The sequence below is a fragment of the Raphanus sativus genome, chromosome 3, assembly GCF_000801105.2.
Source record: "Raphanus sativus cultivar WK10039 chromosome 3, ASM80110v3, whole genome shotgun sequence".
Classification (NCBI taxonomy): Eukaryota; Viridiplantae; Streptophyta; class Magnoliopsida; order Brassicales; family Brassicaceae; genus Raphanus; species Raphanus sativus.
Genome location: NC_079513.1, coordinates 5,254,998 through 5,275,708, shown reverse-complemented (window position 1 = coordinate 5,275,708; position 20,711 = coordinate 5,254,998). Strand labels below are relative to the sequence as shown.

At 31.0% G+C, this 20,711-nt stretch overlaps 2 protein-coding genes and 1 pseudogene across 2 annotated transcripts in view; 1 reads left to right on the top strand and 2 right to left on the bottom strand.

Annotated features, from left to right (window-relative positions):
- The window catches only part of LOC108846082 (uncharacterized), a 35,098-nt gene extending 32,683 nt beyond the window's left edge, over window positions 1-2,415 (bottom strand). The window contains exon 1 of the transcript XR_008943817.1: window positions 2,206-2,415. The gene's annotated coding sequence lies outside the window, so the exon portion shown is untranslated. The remainder of the gene's footprint in view (window positions 1-2,205) is intronic.
- Window positions 2,416-9,076: 6,661 nt separating this feature from the next.
- Window positions 9,077-11,835, top strand: LOC130510202 (uncharacterized; annotated as a pseudogene).
- A 3,007-nt stretch (window positions 11,836-14,842) lies between these two features.
- On the bottom strand, window positions 14,843-17,658 carry LOC130509870 (uncharacterized). The gene is made up of 5 exons (XM_057006152.1): window positions 17,010-17,658; window positions 16,276-16,925; window positions 16,130-16,207; window positions 15,288-16,043; window positions 14,843-15,207 (listed from the first exon to the last, which is right to left on the bottom strand). The coding sequence occupies exons 1-5, from the start codon at window positions 17,101-17,103 to the stop codon at window positions 15,127-15,129; spliced, it is 1,659 nt and encodes a 552-aa protein (XP_056862132.1). The 5' UTR covers window positions 17,104-17,658; the 3' UTR covers window positions 14,843-15,126.
- Window positions 17,659-20,711: the final 3,053 nt, after the last annotated feature.

The following is a 20,711-nucleotide window of genomic DNA, read 5'->3' as shown; positions in this document are numbered from 1 at the left end:
ATGAAATGCCTGAGTCAACTCTCCTAGGCTTTTAGTGTACTTTGCCAAAGAAATTTGTTGTTAAAGATGCTAAGATAGCTAATAGACTTGTTAGTAATGATTGCTTGCATGTTATTCAACCAAAGACATTTGATGTTTGAGACATGTTAGCAAATGAGCATTCATCTAGACATAGAGCTTGTTTAGAATTGTGTCTAGGCTTAAGGTTAATAGTTTGATTGATTCATTTGTCATCCTTTGTTCGAAACCTGATCACCCAAGGTCTAAATCCCTAAACCCATGAGTTCTCCTTTCCAATAGATTAAAAGTATCATTTTTATTGCTTTGCTTTAGCTTTAATCATTAGTATAGAAATCATCAAATCACTGATTGCACTTAGATTAGGCAAATACTTGCACTCTCTCTGTATTTGAATCCCTCAGAATTGGTTCGACAAACAACTTCCACTATACTATCATTTGACTTAGGAGCCTCAAAACTCCTAACTTCAGTTATACCCTTTCTAATAGCAAGTACCCGGTTAGAAAGGAACTGAGTGGATAACGTTAGTGCTTTGTTGTGGACAAAAGTGAATCACTATTGTTTACTATCAAACTATGCAGTGAAGTGCACATCCCATACTTATATACCACACAAATTTATTATAAGTTCAATTGTCTTTACAAATTTTGTTTTATTTTGTAATATTAAAAACATTGTTCTATTCCATTTAATTAAATTAGAATAGTACTAACATTGTGTACAGAGTAAAATGGTCTGCCACTGCAAGTTGAGCATGGTTCAACGTGTTATTCCACTTATAAATCTCATCCACAGTTTACACCTATACTCCTAAATACTAAATACTAAACTCAATCCTTAAATACTAAACCCTAAAATCCAATCACTAAACCCTAAACACAAACCCAAAATCAAACCCAAATATAAACAATAATTACTATTTATAATATTTTGAATAAGATTAAAATATGCCAATAGTATATATAGTATTTTGTAACATGAAAATATACTATACAAATAAAAATATAATAGAATAAACTTATGAATTAAAAAACGTTAAGCATAAATTTATCAAATAACCAAATTTCTAATAAAGAGCATATCTTGATATCATATTTTTTATTATTTGTAATAATCTATTTTTAAATGTAAAATAGAACCATTTTAAATAAAACAAGAAAATTTGTGTGAAGTCTACACTTGTAAGTATATTAACGAAATGATAAAATCAAGTTTGTAAATGCTTAGTTTTGATCAATATACATAAATCAAGATTCATATCAATGATACAACAACAAGACATAACTCATTCTTATTCACCGTAAAATCACACTTCTATTCTAGGTACGTCAATTAGAATAGGTAAAAAAAAGTACATTGCAACAGTTAGAAAGAGAGAACATTGGCAGCGATGAAACAAATGTAGTAGTATTGATATTACATATAGAATAACAACAAATATAATACATGTGATGTTATGCTACATGTCTATTCTATATGTGTATTTTTCAGTACCAACACCCGAAAGATGTATGGGACCCAATCTGCAAGACTTCCTCAAATCCAATTTCAAATAATTTCGTTGGTAGTTCTAAATCTTCCACTAATACTTAAGACACATAAAGAAAATTTAAAAGTGTTACGATCTATATATAAATGTACATGGAAAATAGAACAAAAATATAGAAGGAAAACCAAGTAAGAAATAATGAAATGTATAGAAACAGACAAATATGCATTATATTTTAAAAATACATAATCTATCTAATTTATCTTTCTAAAATAGTTTACTATGTACATCACAGCATACACAATGTGCATAATCTATTCGATACAAACAAATACTATTCTATTATTTGCGTCATAATTTATTCTCTTTAACTAACAAGTTCATACACAGAACACAACCACCACAACCACATCATCATGCAGATTTATCAAACTATTTCATTTACTCGAGTAACAAATTCAATTCAGAAACAGAAAAGAATTCAAACAAAAGTTCAAACGAAAAAAATGAAAACCTTCGGTTTAATGTATTTATAGATAACAAATCCTACATACAACAAAAGAAAATATTCAATTTCACATTTCTCAAATATATTCAACTTGTTTATTTGGTAACACAAACGAATCAAAGGTATATTAGAATGACCACACAATTATTTCATATTCTGAGATATTATGAGAACAACCAGAACTTACAATTTTGAACTTATCTATGTGATACACTTATGTGAAGTTGAATCGTGAAGCCTTATTCACCTAGCCGCCGCTCTTGTTCCAACGTCCCCTTCCATCACCGACCACATCTTGAAAACTGGTCTTCTCCTCCATAAAACTTCTTCAGGAATGATGTTGGTGGCATCAGGCTCGTGCAATTCTCAGAAGGAACCTATTCTTATCTTCACAACTTTACCAAATAAAAGGTTAACTTCAGAGCGTTGTGGAAGAAGAGTGGACGCACTTTACTTTTTACTTTAACTTTATTAGATTTTGACCCGCACTTAAAAACGCGGGATTTTTTAAAAAATATATAAGAAATATAAATTTGGTAATTATATAATAATGTGCTTAAAGTTTGTAACCTAATACATTTATCATTGGGTTGATCTGACCCAGATCTACGATAGAATCACTAAATCTGATAACCCGTATATAAAGTATCACGATTTAAAGACCTGATAAAACATAATAAGAATCCAAAACATTATATTAACCCGTTATATGACACTGATTGACTCATGTAAAACTAAGATATTTCCAATGATATATAAAAACATTAAACTGAATAAAATATTTAATTTATTATTTTAAATTTTTTAACTATGTAAATAAAAATAATAATAATAATATATGGATAGGTTTTCATTATTAATTTATTTCCACTACTGATAAAATTTATGCATTTCTGTTATTATTTACTTATCATTTTTAATCAAAATTATAATTTGGTAGAAACCGTGATGCAGGATGAAAATGTATGGTATGAATAAGCTAGGCAACCTTCTGTGTTTCAAGAGAGAAGAACCCTAGCCGTCAAGAGAGAAAAAGAGAGATATTTTTATAGTTTCAAGCCGATGATCCGAGGTTTCTCCACCTCAGACATCGGCTTGTTTAATTCATTTTGCTTTTCTTTATTTGATATTTTTTGTTTCCAGTTGCTGTTTTATTGCCAATTTATTTTGAATATGGCAAGGTTTTTTATTGTTCTTTTGTATGCTTCTCCCAATTGGTTTGGAAAGATAAAACTTTTGGTTAAGTTGAACTGTTTAGAAAAGGTAATTGACAGATCTACTGCGGATGGTGGCGACGTGTCTTACCGGCTTCAATCGTTGATGGTTCTTCATTCGATGGTGATGGAGTTCTGGCTGCAAACTATGGTTACTTCGAAAGGCAGCATGAAGTTCTATGGAACGGTAATCTCTTTGACTCTGTTAATAGAGCAAAATAGAGAGTTGTCTTATCTCGGTGGCTCCTATTGGAATAATAAAAAGAGAATGACAATCGTTTTCAACTTACTCTGAAGCGTGGTGCTTTTGGATTAATATGAAGACTAGATTTTGACCCGCACGCCCGTGCGGGTGTATTTTTCCAAAATATTGCTATTTATTTTTTATGTCAGTATTAGAGATGAGCGAAAAATCTGAATCCAAAGAATCGAACCGAACCCGACGCAAAAAATAGTATTAAACTCAAACAGAAATAGATTAAATATCTGAATTATTCAAAATTTTGGTATTTAGATAACCAAAACTGTTCCAAACCAAAGTGTTTCGGGTATCCGGATGTATTTGAAATAGATTTATATACTTATATAAATTAATTATTTTTAGATTTAATGTATATGAAAACATCTATAATATATATGATACTTTTAAGTTGGTTTAAATACTTGAAAATATATACAATAGTTAAAAGTAAATATCTAAAATAGTTAAAGTATACTCAAAACATCAAAAATACTTAAAATATTTATTAATTTTCTATCCAAATATTTAAATCAAACCAATTTATATATTAAGTTTAGATATTCTGACATATGTTATTCAAATTTATATGTAATATATTATTTTGTTTGTAGATTTTGATAAAATTAAAGTATATAATGAATTTTTAAAAATTTAAAATAATTTAAATGGGTTATTCAAACCAGAACAGAACCCGCAAAAATCTGAATTGAACCAAAATTTAGAAATATCTGAATGAGACTGAAATCTTTGAACCCGGAAACCCAAAAAGATCCGAAAGAAACTCGAATGGGTATCTGAACACTCACCTCTGGTCATTATTATATATCATATATGCCATCATATAATTAATCATATTTTATATGTTCTATCATATAAGTAATCATATAATTTCATATATATTATATTTTAAAAATTTCATGTGATAAAACCATAATTTAAATTGGTATATGAAACTGGGCTATTTGTATTTTTCTTATATATATATTTAAAAAGAATATTTAAAATAGACTTTCTAATGACTTCAGTGGCATTACAACCGTGTGAGAATTCATTTTTAATTTTTAATTTTTGTTTGTACTAAATATTAGTCGTATTACATAATTGTTATAATTTAGATTACAGAGTAATTTTATTTTTTGTGTTTTCCCGTTTATTGTACCACCTAAATATCATATATTAATCCAATAGTCATATAAATAGATTTATGTGTAAGATATTGATTCTATAAGATATCGTAAATTTAATTCACTATATATTCTGTGTATAGAATAAATTAGTTAGCACAAATATAGGAAATGTTTTAGTTAAAATTCGAATTAGGAAATACATTTATAAATCAATTAAATACAAAGATTAATTAAAGTAAGTTAATTAATTATTCCAGTGGCATGCCATTGTAATTATTTAGGAAAACTCAGGTTCAAATTTTATTTGTACTTCAGTTTTAATAGTTTAGATAGATTATCTCCTTTAAGATTCATCTATTCCAGAAGCAAATTTGAAGCTTTTATATGAAAGCTTAATGTATTTTACATTTTTAGCAATCAAAATTTAAGATGAAATAGTAATTTTGATAAAAACTTAATTGGTTAGAGCACATTAACTATCAATATTGAGTCAAATACAAACAAATCAAGAAAGGCACTCCATCTACAATTTTAATAATTTGTTATTTGAGTAAAGTAGTAAATCCAGTGAGAAAATCGTTAGGTTATATTTAACGTGAACCCATTTTAGATATGTATTCAGATTAATTAAATAGTTTATTTAATTTCCTTAGATAAATCGTTAGGTTGTTACAATTAGTTTCCATAATTTGTTAGTTAAAATTTAAATACAGTATATTGTTTGTTGGAAGGAAAAGATTTCGTTTGATAATAATATAATTAAAAACATAGTCTAAAAATATTCAGTGACATAAAATAGTAAATACTTCAGAACTTCAAGATAATCTCAAAAAAAAACCTTTTTGTTTTAATAGTATTGATTTTTGCTTACATTTTAAAATAACTCATACAAAATAACAATAGTGTATTTAGAATATAAAAATCTCTAACTTAAGATCAATTCTTAAATTAACTAAGTTATAAATGTTTGATATTTTTATGGGATCTAGATTTTGTTTTGGGTTTTTTAAATGCAAAATTTAGATTTGATTTCAGAGTCTGTTTGGTGGATTAAATTAAACATGATCAAAATGATTAGTGTTTATAATAATAATATAGGGAGTTAATTCGTCCCCATTATTTTTAATTATATTGAAAGAAGGAGAATGGCAATACATAAATGGTTTAAGTTTGATTGTTAATTTATATAAATCGAAGAACTATGATATGCAAATGAATTTTCCAACAAAGTATGCGTTGAACATTTCATCTTTTATTAGATGAAAACATATTTGTGGCGCGTATTAGTTCGTTATAATAATGTAGATGTATAAATGTATGTTCCTAGTAGTATATTGATGAAACAAAAAGATAGCATGCTATTGAGGTAAGATAATGGTATGATAACTGATTAACATGTGTAATTTTTTTTCCTTTTTGAGAAAAATAGATTTTTTAACAGAAACGTATACGTGCATATTTTGATAGTATACAATTTCTGGTTAGAATTATAACAGAGGGGAATAGAATATATGGAAAATCATTTATTTCCAAATGCTATATACAAAAATCGTTCAAAAACAAATTTAGGTAGAAATTAATTAATAATATAATTTATTAATATTGTAGTGGCATATAATTGTAATTTTTTAGAAAATCAATGGCAGAATCCTATGAGAGATTCTACTTTAATAGTATAGATAACTATAATTTCAATTTTATTTTTGTTTCAGGTTTTACCGGTTAAAGACAAAGGTATAGGTGCATTATTCATGTGAGAAACTTAGGTTAATTCGTCATGAATTATAAAATTTTTTTACGCTATAGAGTGCAATTTCTCTTAGAAATTTAAGATTTTCTATATTTTATTTTTATTTACGTGATAAATGCTTGTATTTTATTCTTAATCCTAGAGGATTACGTTTAGGGTTTTGGTGTCATATATTTAGCTTATATATAGAGCCTTCCTTGTTGTTGTTTATTAATTATCGTAACTTATGCCCTCCATTTCTCTGTTCGCTCTTTTCTTTGTTGTAGAATGTAATTTATAATTTGCCGTTTTTCTTGAAGGTCTGGCAACTCAAATAAGGGTGTAGAAGTTGGTTTTTGTTAGACAGTGTTTGTTTGAGCAGTTTTAACAACCTCTGCTTGATCTATAATGGTGTGGTCCAATAGACTGGTTGGAATACAATGGTGGTTCTTGTTGCATGAATCCAACCTCTTGGGTTTACTTTTGATACAATACTGTGTAGTTGTTGCTTTGTGTTTGATTCTTTTCAACAAACTTCATGCATCTCCACCTTTAAGTTCTTCCAAGCATGGTCTGTTGTATTACATCAGCTTATCTTTTGTCCCACCACTACCATGCTTGTTTGATGAATGTGCATATGGTATTGGATACCTTCTCTTCTTCGGTATTTGGCATGCATGAAACCATGCCTCCATATCTTCTTTCAATCTTAGGAAGGCTTCTGGAAAAAAGACATACCACATACACCCAAACACTTTAGATGATCAATGTTTGGCTTTGTCCCATTCAGAATTTTATATGGATAAGCTCCTCCAAGTTGATATGTTGGAAGCTGGTTAATCAGGTAGGCGTAAGTCATAACTACATCTCCCCCACCCCAATACTCCTTGAGAAACCTTCTGTCAACCATAGTATTTCTTTCAACCCTTTAAATGTTGATTCTTGCGTTCAGATACTGATTGCTCATGCACTTTTTGTCATTATCACTTCAGAAAATCTTCATCTTAGTTTTATTCCGAGTAAACACATAGTTGTAGAACTTTGTGAATGCTTAAAGGACATGACACTTTGATCGCTATAAAGTAACCTATGTATATTTAGAATTTTTGTCAATGAAAGAAACAAAGTATTTGTATTGTTCTTGGGAATTACATGGAACTCTTCAGAATGAACTAGATCAAAACAATTTCTACACTGATTCTCCTCCAGCGCGAAATTATTAACCCTATACATCTGTCCACGCAGATATGATTCATTGCTTACTGTCCATTTGAATGGTGAGAAGATTTATCTGTTGACTACACCTTCCCCTAGAGTTAACTGGGTTGAAAAAAATTTCTCAAAAGAAAAACATTTTTCAGCGTTAAAAGTTTCTGAAAGTTCATTTGTAGTATATTCTCACATACACCATTAACTAACCGATAAATGAGCAAATCTTTTATGCCAAATTAATTTATTTTCTAGTGCTACTATTTGGTTGTATTACACTTTTCAATCAATATGTATTAACTGGTTAAGCTTAAATAAGAAAATTATCTTATAGTATTAAATATTCTGATTAGTGTAAATTCATTGAAAGAAAAACATTTCAACAGTTTCTCAAAAGAGAAATATTTGGGTTCACCCCTAGAGTGAACCTTTAGGTTCACCCAATCAATAAGATTTCGTTATTTCATATTCGGTATCTTTTAAAAAAGGAAATAAAATATTGCCAAGTTTTATTTTGAAATAAAAATAAATAGAAAATAATAGTAGTCGCAAAAAAAAATTTATATTTAAAATACCGCCAACAAAACACTAAACCCTAAACTCTAAACCCTAAATCATAAACCTTAAATCCATGGTAAACCCTTGGATAAATCCTAAATCTTTGGATTTTAAAAAAAATATATTTTTAACACAATCAGCAAAACACTAAACCCTAAATCCTAAATACTAAACCTTAAACCCTTGGGTAAATTATAAACCCTTGGATAAATCGTAAACCGTAGGATTTAGAATTTATTCAAGCATCTTAGATTTACCAAGGGTTTAGGGTTTACCCAGGGTTTAAGATTTAAGATTTAGGGTTTAGGGTTTAGTGTTTGGTTGACGGAATTAAAAATATATTTTTTAAACGTATTTTTGTTTGCAATTACTATTAATTTTTATTTTTTACTTTAAAAATATTAGTATAATTTGACAATATTTATTTCCTTTTTTAAAAGATACTAAATATGAAATAATGAAATCATATTGGTTGGGTGAACCTAAAGGTTCACTCTAGGGATGAACCCAAAAATTTCTCTTCTCAAAACAAGAAAGAAGAGATATCAAAGCAAAATAGTTCCTTTTTACCATGAATAATGTTTTATTTATTAATATATATCTTAATTTTAGTTAAAATTTTTAGATTTTGATTATTAATGAATGATATATAATATATATATATATATATATATGTAAAGTCTATAAAATTATAGTGAAAAATATATGAAAATGTGTTCAAAGATATATTAATTAAACTGTAATAGTAAAAAAAAAATTAATTATACTACATTTGCCACAATGTATCAACTGGTTAGGCATAAATAAAATAAGTATTTTATGGTATTAAATTTCTGTAATATTATAAATTCATTGAATTGATGAAAGAAACATTTCAGCAGTTTCTCAAAACATTTTCTGTAAGAAAGAAAAAGAAACCTACGTATTTACAACAAAAAAAAACAATATAAAAATAAAAACGGAGTAGTTCTCCCATTGAGAAGAGAGAGAGAGAGGAGAGGCTGCTGTTTGTTCATAAGTTTCCTTGTTCCAAGTATTCCTAAAACACACACAGAGCAAAGAAAAGAACATTCGGCCTCTTCATCTTACCAGTCTCCTCTTCCCATTGCAAAACCCTAATTTCTCGTCTACAAAACCTAATTGCATCATCCTCCACTCTAAATCGCTCCCCGTTTCCTCTCTCGAATTCCTTGTTTTTATTTTCTGTTGCCAAAATTTTCGTTGGTTTCTCCCTCCTTGGGAAGGAAGCCATTGTTTCGTTTCGTTTCGAGCGATAATCTCCGACTGGGTTTGGTTTTGGTGTGTTCCTCCCTCCATCTGATGTGTCAATTTCATCTTAGGGATTAGTGATAGTCATATGTAAGAGACAATTGTCCCTAGTTGTTAGGGTTAGATCAGTGTAAGTCTCTTATTGATAGTGATGATGATCTTCTAGCATCATTGGAACGAATCAATTGTTGTGGTGTTAGGTAGTTAGAGGCTAGAGATTAGGACGAGAATTGCCTTTTATCTTTATGGAGAAACGTGAACCCTCTTTGGTACCTGAATGGTTAAGAAGTACAGGGAACGGTTCTAGTGTTGGGAGTAAAAATCATATTCTATCCTCTTCTGCTCGCTCAGGTAAACACTCCACTTCTCTTTAACATTTTAGTTTCGTTTTGATACCATTCTTTATTGTGACTATTTTTCTTTTTTTTTTTTTTTTGGTTTTAGATTCTTCTTTGTTACTTAATAATAACAAGAGTAGGTCTCCTTTTCTTGATCGGTCTTGTTCCACCAATCCACGGAGGGGATCTGCAAGAAATGCATATAGTAATTTCAATGTTCAAAGGAGCAACAGAGATAAAGATCGTAGCAGCAGGGAAAAAGATATAGACCCATGGGACCATGACACTTGTTTCCCTTTCGGTACCTTCTTTAATGAAGAGCAGTTAAGACGATTTAATTCAATGACAACAAGGAAACAGGACGACCCCTTGTCTCAAGGTTTTTCAATGGGTTTCAGTGATGGTAGAAGCTTTTACAACAGAAATGGTATTCTTCCTGCAAAGACCTCTCAAGGTGGACCAGACGTTGTAAGAATCTCATCTCCTGCTCTAAGTCAGAACTTGACTGCTGGGGAAGGTTGGACCTCGGCTCTGGCTGAGGTTCCCATTGTTATTGACAGAAGTGCTTCTGAGTCTGTTGCTGCTAGTGTTGTTACTTCGAATACCATAACGGGACAGACTCGTAACATGGCTGAAGCAGTGTCGCAGCCTCGTAGAACTGGTACACCTCCCAGGTATGATTTCCATCTTTGTGTTGCACACTTGCCTTTTACCTGTTGGTCTAAGAAGTTAATTTTATTAGGGATCTTCAAAGATACAACGAGTTGAGGACAGAACTCTTAAGCTAATACCGGTTCTTCCTTCTACACCAAAGGGCTCTGTAAGCTTCTTTTTTTTCTGCAGCTATTATTAATATCCTCCTGTTTACCTTAGGCTATACTCACTTTATCTTGGTTTAATTTTGTCAGGTTCTGAGCTCTTCTGATAAATCCAAGACTAAACCAATGGCTCGAAGTGGTGAAATTGGTCTTGCTTCTTTTAGAAATACCCACCAGCATTCCTCTATTCGGCTAGGTAATCTTCCTTCTAATTCTGGTAGTCAGATCAAGCCTGATACTACTAAGAAGATGGTGGTTCTCAAACCTGCCGTCAAAGAATCTGCAAGTCCACGTCCCATAAACAACACCCTGGCTGCTGCTAGCCAGATGATCGCTGCTCCATCTGCACCATCCACTACTTCTGCGCAAAGTACAAACAATCCAAGGGAGCTCAAGGGAGCCTTGGTAAACATACCACCAGAAAAGAAGCTTTCCCTTCCTCAAACTCAGAGCAAGAGCAGGAGTGCGTTTTTTCAGTTCTTTGAAGAAGAAGACATCTACTAACATCTCAACTAGCGATTGCATCATCTCTTCTGTCGAGGAAAATGAAGACATCTCTAAGGAGCTTGTAGCTAGTGACCCTTCAAGTGTAGAAACAGATGACATTGTCATGGAAAGGGTCGAGAAAGTTTCTGAAGCTGACCCTTCGAGTGTAGAAACAGATGACATTGTCATGGAAAGGGTCGAGAAAGTTTCTGAAGCTGCGGAGAGGGTTAGCGTTTTTGAACCGGCAGACCTTCCAGATGGAGAAGAGGCTGAGTTCCTTAAATCTCTTGGTTGGGACGAAAACAATACTGAGGTTGTAGAAGCCATTACAGAGGAGGAGATCAAAGCCTTCTATGAAGAGGTATATGAACGTAACAGCACTCTTACTTCGGTTGCTTCTGTTCTTATTTTTTTTGTCAACTCATTTGACTTTACATACAGAACAAGGAGGTGAAGCCATCACTGATGCAAACGCTGCCTATCATTAAGGAGGCAACTGAGGACGCAACTCCCAACTCGTGATCCGATTTTGAAGATAGTTTTCTCATTTCTCTTTCCTTATTTTTTTCCTTTTCTTTTTAGTTTTATTACTGTGGTGGCGTGGACAAGAAGATGGGGGAGGCTTTAGTTGCACTTTTGAGTGTTGTTCTACTTCAAGAGAAGCTACAAAATGAGTATTTGTACTTCTGTTGGTGTGAAGATAGAGGTAGGTTTTGTTTTGCTATAGCTTCCTTAGGTTTCTAATGTTTGATATGATGAGGGAAAGATAAAACTTTGTTGGTGGTATAAAGAAAATTTAAAGGCTTTCGGTTTCTCTAAAAATATAAATTTCATCTTTTGCCTTTTTTCTTAATTTGGTCTAGTTAATATTTCATTCTCCTCCCACCCCAATACTCTAAAACTGGACTGAACCAGTGGTTGACTCCGGTTCAACCGTGATCTGGAGGAATAGCCTGGTTGAGTTGATGGTAAAAGAACAACACTGCATGTTGTATTTGTTTGCTTATGTAATAAGTTTTATTTTTCTCATTCTTTGAGAAAAAGGCATGTCAAATGTCAATGTACTATATGCTGTACTAGGGTCGCGCGGGAAATATGTATAATTGGTTTAATAATTGTATTGATTGAGACGGTTTGGTTATATATGTTGACGGTAAAATCTAAAAGAACAACACTATGTTGTATTTGTTTGCTTATGTACTAATAAGTTTTATTTTTCTCATACCTTGAAAAAATGGCATGTCAATGTACTATATGATGTAGTTGTTTACCAATGCTGACTATCTTCTTAAAGTATTTGCATTAGATGTAATCTTCAATTCTAAACTGCAAGATCTTCAACTTTCTTTTAATTTTCAATTGATTATAGTATTTTGGATTAACTTTTCAAACCTGTTCGGAAAATGTCAATTCTACAACAAATTTGGTACCATTTTAAAAATTTATCATTAATGAATACTCCATCTGTTTCATTATAAGTGTCACTTTAAGTTTGTGCATACAGATTAAGAAATTATTTAATTTTGCATATTTCCAATATAAAAACATCATTACCGATACAATTCAACCAATAGAAAAATAGAATGGAGAATAAAGTTAATAAATTTTGCATTGAAATGTTAAAACGATACTTATTTTGCAACAAATTTTTTTTTATAACGACACTTAATATGAAACATAGGGAGTAATTATTTTCAAAAATACTATAAACTTGTGATAAAACAATACTAAACTAATATTTTTAAATATTTATAGAACATTTATAAACCCAATCCAAACTTTTAATACTAAATCCTAAATGATAATCACTAAAGCTTAAATCTAAATGTTATTGTATTTTTTTATTTAATAGTATTTTTGAAATGTGGTATTTAACTTACAGTATTTCTAACATTTCTCATTTTTGTTTGAGTAATGAAAGCTCCGATCGGAAAAAACCTGTGTTCTAAAACGCGCCGCGTTAGGACGTTTACTCGGAGATTAAACGTTGGGCGGCTCTGAACCGTGGCGTTTTGCCCAAATCGTTCATAAAATCGGATTTTAAAAAAAAGATCAACTTTTCGTAATTTCTATGTTGAAAATCGTATGCTAGGTCCAGCATCTGTTATATTTGAGTGAAAACCCCAAAAAAAAACAAGTAAAAATGACCATAGTCACGAAAAAAATCAAGGGAGAAAAAAATGGGTTTGAGATCTCGACAGATCTAATGAAGAAGACGAGGACTGTTTGGTCTTTTAACCTTTATTAAAGAAAAAAAAGAAAAAAATAATAGAAAGTACATGTTCTGAGGTTCGAACCCACGACCGCTAAGCAATTCAAAGTATGAGATAGCCACTACACTAAGTTGCATCTTTGTATTGTTCATCCATATAAAGGTATATATAACAAACACTATAAAATTAATCCCCGAGTAATCTCCGATTAATCTCCGATTTTATTTCAACTCGTTAGGTCCGGACCAGCCGCACGCGTTACGCCTAGCGAGATTTCGAACATGGGCAAAAACTAGTGTTAATAGGTGAAAGAAATAGCAGTAATAAGTAAATGAAATTTTGGGTGGGCCCATCATTCCCAGCGCAACGTTTTTCACCATTTTAAATGGATGTAAGTTTTTAACTAAGAAAAATAGAAATCACTTGATTAAAAAATGTTTACTCTGGTTTACTCGTATTTATTTTACTCCCATTTACTCTATTTTATTTACCAATCAAAGTCAAAATGTTTTTATTTTATGTTAAAAAGGTATTTGCATAAAAATAAGAGAAATGATTACAAATTCCTAATATATATCCAAAATACAATAAAATATATTGAACATCTAAATTATTATCTATTACATAAAGGTTAGTGGTTCTATAAGATGAAAATTGATGGTTGAAGGTGGCCGTCGAAGTTCTTATATTTTGATTTTGTTTTCATTGAACAATATTTCTCATTTCACGAGAAATTGATTTTGTTTGATTTTGAATTATCAAGTTGATAATCATTTCTTATTTTTGAATCGATTTTACTTATGTTTTGGTTACAAAATATGTACAAATCAAGTATTTCAAAATCAAAGAACCAATTTTACTTATGTCTTGAAGATTGAAGTTTGAAGTTCGTGGTTGAAGGTTGACAGTGATGTTTGCAGTTGAAGCTTGAAATTTTATTTAAGTTTTTGGTTTTTGATTTCATTGAATAATATATTTTTCATTTGGTATTGGTTTTGGATTTGGTTTTGATTTTGGTTTTGGATTTAGGTTTCTTTGAATTTTCTCATTTGTTTTATTTATATCAATAAAAATGCTTGGTTTTCGTTTCAAATTTACGTAATTTCATAGTTGTTTGGACGAAATTGATGCTTTTACTTACTTATTTGTATTGTTAGTTACCATTTATGTAGATTTGTATTGGTTACATTTAGTACAAACGATATACTCGAAAACCGAAAATCCATTTGAAACCTAATCCGATAGTATTTTGGGTTATACCAATACCAAAATAATTTACCAAATCCGATCCGAACCGAAGAACACCCGAACCGATCTCGAACCAAAGTTTTAAATTATCCGAATGAGGCTGATTTTTGGTAACCATGAACCCAAACCCGATTAAAACAGAACCGACATCCTAATGGTATCCCAGTTGCCCAGCCCTAACTCAGACTATCTTTTTCTTTTAGGTTTTACCATCAACTCAACCAGGCTATTCCTCCAGATCACAGTTGACCGGGTTCAACCACTGGTTCAGTTCGGTTTTAGACTATTGAGGTGGGAGGAGAGAGAAATTAACTAGACCAAATTAAGAAAAAAAGGCAAAAGATGAAATTTATATTTTTAAGAAAGAAACCGAAAGCTTTTAAATTTTCTTTATACCACCAACAAAGTTTTATCTTTCCCTCATCATATCAAACATTAGAAACCTAAGGAAGCTATAGCAAAACAAAACCTCTCTCTATCTTCAGACCAACAGAAGTACAAGTACTCATTTTGTAGCTTCTCTTGAAGTAGAACAACACTCAAAAGTGCAACTAAAGCCTCCCCCACCTTTTTGTCCACGCCACCACAGTAATAAAACTAAAAAGAAAAGGAAAAAAAATAAGGAAAGAGAAATGAGAAAACTATCTTCAAAATCGGATCACGAGTTGGGAGTTGCGTCCTCAGTTGCCTCCTTAATGATAGGCAGCGTTTGCATCAGTGATGGCTTCACCTCCTTGTTCTGTATGTAAAGTCAAATGAGTTGACAAAAAAAATAAGAACAGAAGCAACCAAAGTAAGAGTGCTGTTACGTTCATATACCTCTTCATAGAAGGCTTTGATCTCCTCCTCTGTAATGGCTTCTACAACCTCAGTATTGTTTTCGTCCCAACCAAGAGATTTAAGGAACTCAGCCTCTTCTCCATCTGGAAGGTCTGCCGGTTCAAAAACGCTAACCCTCTCCGCAGCTTCAGAAACTTTCTCGACCCTTTCCATGACAATGTCATCTGTTTCTACACTCGAAGGGTCAGCTTCAGAAACTTTCTCGACCCTTTCCATGACAATGTCATCTGTTTCTACACTTGAAGGGTCACTAGCTACAAGCTCCTTAGAGATGTCTTCATTTTCCTCGACAGAAGAGATGATGCAATCGCTAGTTGAGATGTTAGTAGATGTCTTCTTCTTCAAAGAACTGAAAAACGCACTCCTGCTCTTGCTCTGAGTTTGAGGCAGGGAAAGCTTCTTTTCTGGTGGTATGTTTACCAAGGCTCCCTTGAGCTCCCTTGGATTGTTTGTACTTTGCGCAGAAGTAGTGGATAGTGCAGATGGAGCAGCGATCATCTGGCTAGCAGCAGCCAGGGTGTTGTTTATGGGACGTGGACTTGCAGATTCCTTGGCGGCAGGTTTGAGAACCACCATCTTCTTAGTAGTATCAGGCTTGATCTGACTACCAGAATTAGAAGGAAGATTACCTAGCCGAATAGAGGAATGCTGGTGGGTATTTCTAAGAGAAGCAAGACCAATTTCACCACTTCGAGCCATTGGCTTGGTCTTGGATTTATCAGAAGAGCTCAGAACCTGACAAAATTAAACCAAGATAAAGTGAGTATAGCCTAAGGTAACCAGGAGGATATTAATAATGGCTGCAGAAAAAAAAAGCTTACAGAGCCCTTTGGTGTAGAAGGAAGAACCGGTATTAGCTTAAGAGTTCTGTCCTCAACTCGTTGTATCTTTGAAGACCCCTGATAAAATTAACTCCTTAGACCAACATGTAAAAGGCAAGGGTGCAACACAAAGATGCAAATCATACCTGGGGAGGTGTACCAGTTCTAGGAGGCTGCAACCATGTTTCAGCCATGTTACGAGTCTGTCCCGTTATGGTATTCGAAGTAACAACATTAGCAGCCACGGAGTCAGAAGCACTTTTGTCAATAACAGTGGGAACCTCTGCCAGAGCCGAGGTCCAACCTTCCCCAGCAGTCAAGTTCTGACTTAGAGCAGGAGATGAGATTCTTGCAACGTCTGAGCCTCCTCCATTCGTTTTAAGAGAAGGAAAATCCTTACCGAATCCGAGTGGTGTAGGACTAGTTCCAGGAAGTAAACCATTTTTGAAACCCATTGAAAACCCTTGAGACAAGTGGTCGTCTTGTTTCCTTGTCGTCATTGAATTAGATCGTCTTAACTGCTGCTCTCGATTCCTTCCATTTAAGAAGGTACCCAAAGGGAAAAGATAATCATGGTCCCATGGGTCAATGTTGCTGCTCAGCCTATCTTTCTCCCTGCTCCCATCTTTATCTCTCTGGCTCCTTTGAACATTGAAATTACTATATGCACTTTTTGGAGACCCATTACTAAACCCCCTTCGTGCATTGTTGGAAGGAGATCGATGTGAATCAACATCGGTTTTGGTCCTAGGGTTCCTACTCTTGCTATTATTATTTGACAAAGAAGAATCTAAACCTAAACGAAAAAAAAGGAAAGGGATATAGAGTCACAAACAATGGTATCATCAAAACTACTAAATGTTATGGAAATAGAGCATACCTGAGCGAGCAGACGAGGATAGAACGTGACTTCTACTCCCATTCCCTGTACTTCTCAACCATTCAGGTACTAAAGAGGGTTCACGTTTCTCCATCAGATAAAAGACAATTATCACCCTCCCCTCTTCCTATCTCTAGCCACTAATCACCTAACGAGCAGAGGAAAAACAATTGATTCGTTCCAAACCTCTAATCACCTAATCATCATCACTATCAATAAGAGACGAGCATGATTATGTCTTATATATGAATATCACTACCCATGTTAATCAATCCCTAGGATTCAACCCAGTGAACGAAAAACCAAACCCAGACGGAGATTATACGTCAAAACGGAAGAGGTCGGATTTGTTTAGATGCAATCTCTCAAAAGGAAACAATGGCTTCCTCCACAAGGAGGGGCGAAAGAAGCAATAAGAAACGAATTCGAGAGACAAAACGGGGAGCGATTGAAGTGGGGGAGATGATGATGATGATGATGCAATTAGGGTTTGTAGAAGAGAAATTAGGGTTTTGCGATGGTAGATGAAGAGGGCGAATGCTGTTTCTTTGCTCTCTGTGTGTTTTGGGAATATACTTGGAACAAGGAAACGACGAGTTTATGAACAAACCGCAGCCTCTCTCTCTCTCTTTTCTTCTCTAAGGGGAGAACTACTCGGTTTTTTTTTTTATATATATTTTGTAATACTTAGGTTTCTTTTCTTTTTTTTTCTTAAAGAAATTGTTTTGAGAAACTGCTGAAATGTTTCTTCTCGATTCAATGAATTTATAGGATTACAGAAATTTAATACCACAAGATCGTGTCTCTATTTAGGTCTAACCAGTTAATATATATTGACAAATGTAAAATAATTAAATAATTGTTTTTACTGTTACAGTTAATTAGTATATCTTTGAACACGTTTAGTAAATTTACCACCATAATTTCATAGAATTTACATATATATATCACTAGGTATTTTCTACACCATGTGCAGTAAAAAAAATTAAAATACTTTTTAATAGATAAATATAATTTTTTTAATTAATATTGTAAATTTTCTTTTTCTTATCAGTATTTTAATATAAATTTGATTTAAATAAATATTAAAATTAAGATAAAAACAATTTTGTTTATTTTAGATTATATTTAAGAATATGCCTGTATATATTTAAAAGTAAGTGTTTTGCCCGTACATGCGGGCATAATTGTTTTACTAATAATCTTTAATAAATGTATTATGATTTAGACATCATAATAACTTATTCTTTATATTCTTATTCATTTTAGTTTTTTCGATTTTTATTTCGGTCTACGTTTTCTTAACACAAAGGAAAGCGATTAAACTATGAAACTATAAGAGCATAACTAATTATCAAATATTTCACACAATAAAGTAAAGTAAGAATGTGAACTTTTGGTCACTCTTAATCTAGTTTGTATTTTTGAACCATAAGCATGTATTAAATTACCAAAAAACACTAAAACACACAAATCTAAGTAAAAACAAAATAAATAAAAGTAAATAAAGAGTAAAGTTCAATGATGATCTAGAAATTTTTTAAAAAAAAAAATAATTGAGATAATGACAATATTTCATTGGTTTACTTGATCAATATATACATTGAACTATCTTAATATTTCATAAGTTTACTTTTAATAAAAGAAAAAATAGATAATGATAAGTTTTATTATTAAAGTTAATTTATGATTAACTATATAATGATAAATCTAGTTATTCATTAAAAAATATATTTACTTTAGACGTTTTAGAAATTAAACCATTAAACACATGTTCATAACATGATTATATAGAAAACTCTCTAAACTTAATGTCAAAGTATATTTTTGTTAGATTAAACAGTAATAAAATATACACGTGAAACAATTCTCGAAGTAATTCAGAATACCTAATTCATAATTCCAAACTCCATGTAACAAAACCGATTTGCTTATAGTCTTCAAATTCAAAGAAAGGAAAAAAAAAAACATAATAGAGCTCCAACTAAAAAAACAAATATCACAAGTATATAAATATAGATATCAACTATAATTTAGACAACTTGGAATGAATGAGAAAATAAAACCATAGAGTTTAAAACATCTTACATCATATGAAAATACATAATTTGTTTAAGATTATTATTATTGTAATTCCAATTAGAAAGTTTGAAATAGTTATATTATTTAAATTAATAAATTAATGATTTAAACTAAAAACTAATAAGAATCTTGTGAAAGTTAAAATAATTATAATCATAATTCCAATTAGAAATTTCGAAATATTTATATTATTTAAATTAATAAATTAATTAGAAAGTTCAAAATATTTATATTATCTAAATTAATAAATTGATGATTTAAACTAAAAACTAATAAGAATATGACAAATAAGCAAAGTTAGCTAAAATCATGGAGAAATTGACAAATCAGCAAAATCACTTCATAAATAATAGTATAGATAGATAGATTATAATCTTAGATATATTTTTCTATCTATTTATTTTAATTAAGTATATTAAATAAATATGCAAAAATTTCATAATTGTCAAAAATTAAAATTAAACAATATTTATAAAGATTATAGATATATAGAAGAAACTAATGATTTTACGATTTAATTTTATTTTACTATTTAATTTTTATAATTTTCTGAAAATGTATACATTTTTGAAAACTTTATAATTTAAATGGTATTTTGAAATTTGAAATGCCATATATTCAAATGATGATTTATGAGTTATTACCATATTCTAAAAAAACTAAAAATGTAAATCGACAATAAATGTAATATATGAGTTATTACCATATTTTAAAAAGTTTACCAAAAATATAAATTAACATTAAATATAATTGTTCATGTCATATTAATCTATAAGACATGTCATCAATTTTAGTAGACATGTCATATTATTTTTGTGAAAATGATTGTAGTGAGGACATGTGGCAAAATCACTTCTCAAAAATAGTCTAGGGGATTTATAAAAAATATAAAATTTTTGCACAAAAATTAATAAATATGTTAATAAATAAAATACCATTCACTGAAAAAATATTTTGCGTATTTTTAGCTATTCTGATTTAGCTGGTTTATTTGGAAATACAATTCATAAAACATTTTATTTATGATTGTTCAAGAGATATTTCATGCGCTAACAAAAAATCGTAAAAAGAAGAATAAGAGAATAACTATCAAAATAGACATAATCAAAGCCTACGATAAGATGGAATAAAAAATGGAGCTATAATGTAAAAAAATAGAATTCTCAGAAACCTGAATTGATTGGATCATGTAATGTATTACATCTTTCTTATATAAGGTTTTTATGAGTGGCCAGCCCAAAAACAATATTATCCTAGAGATGAGATTGCATCAAGGAGATCTTTCATCATTATTATTATATGCCCCGAAGTGATTGTTAGCCTTATTTATCATGGGGAGAATCAAGGTAAGTTAACGAGGATGTGTGTTTCACACGCTACCCCTCCAATATCACACATATTCTTTGCTGATGATAATATTTTTTTCTATAGATAATATATCAACTTTGATAAATTATCTCTATTCTTTGCTAATAGAGTCTCTGAAAATGTGATGTAAACAATAAATGATGTAAACAATCAAAGATATTCTAGGAATCTTTCATAAAAATACCAAAAGATATTAGTGACTCAAAATGTAAATTCTTTGCCTTCTTAAAGGACGTGAATGGGTGATCGGCA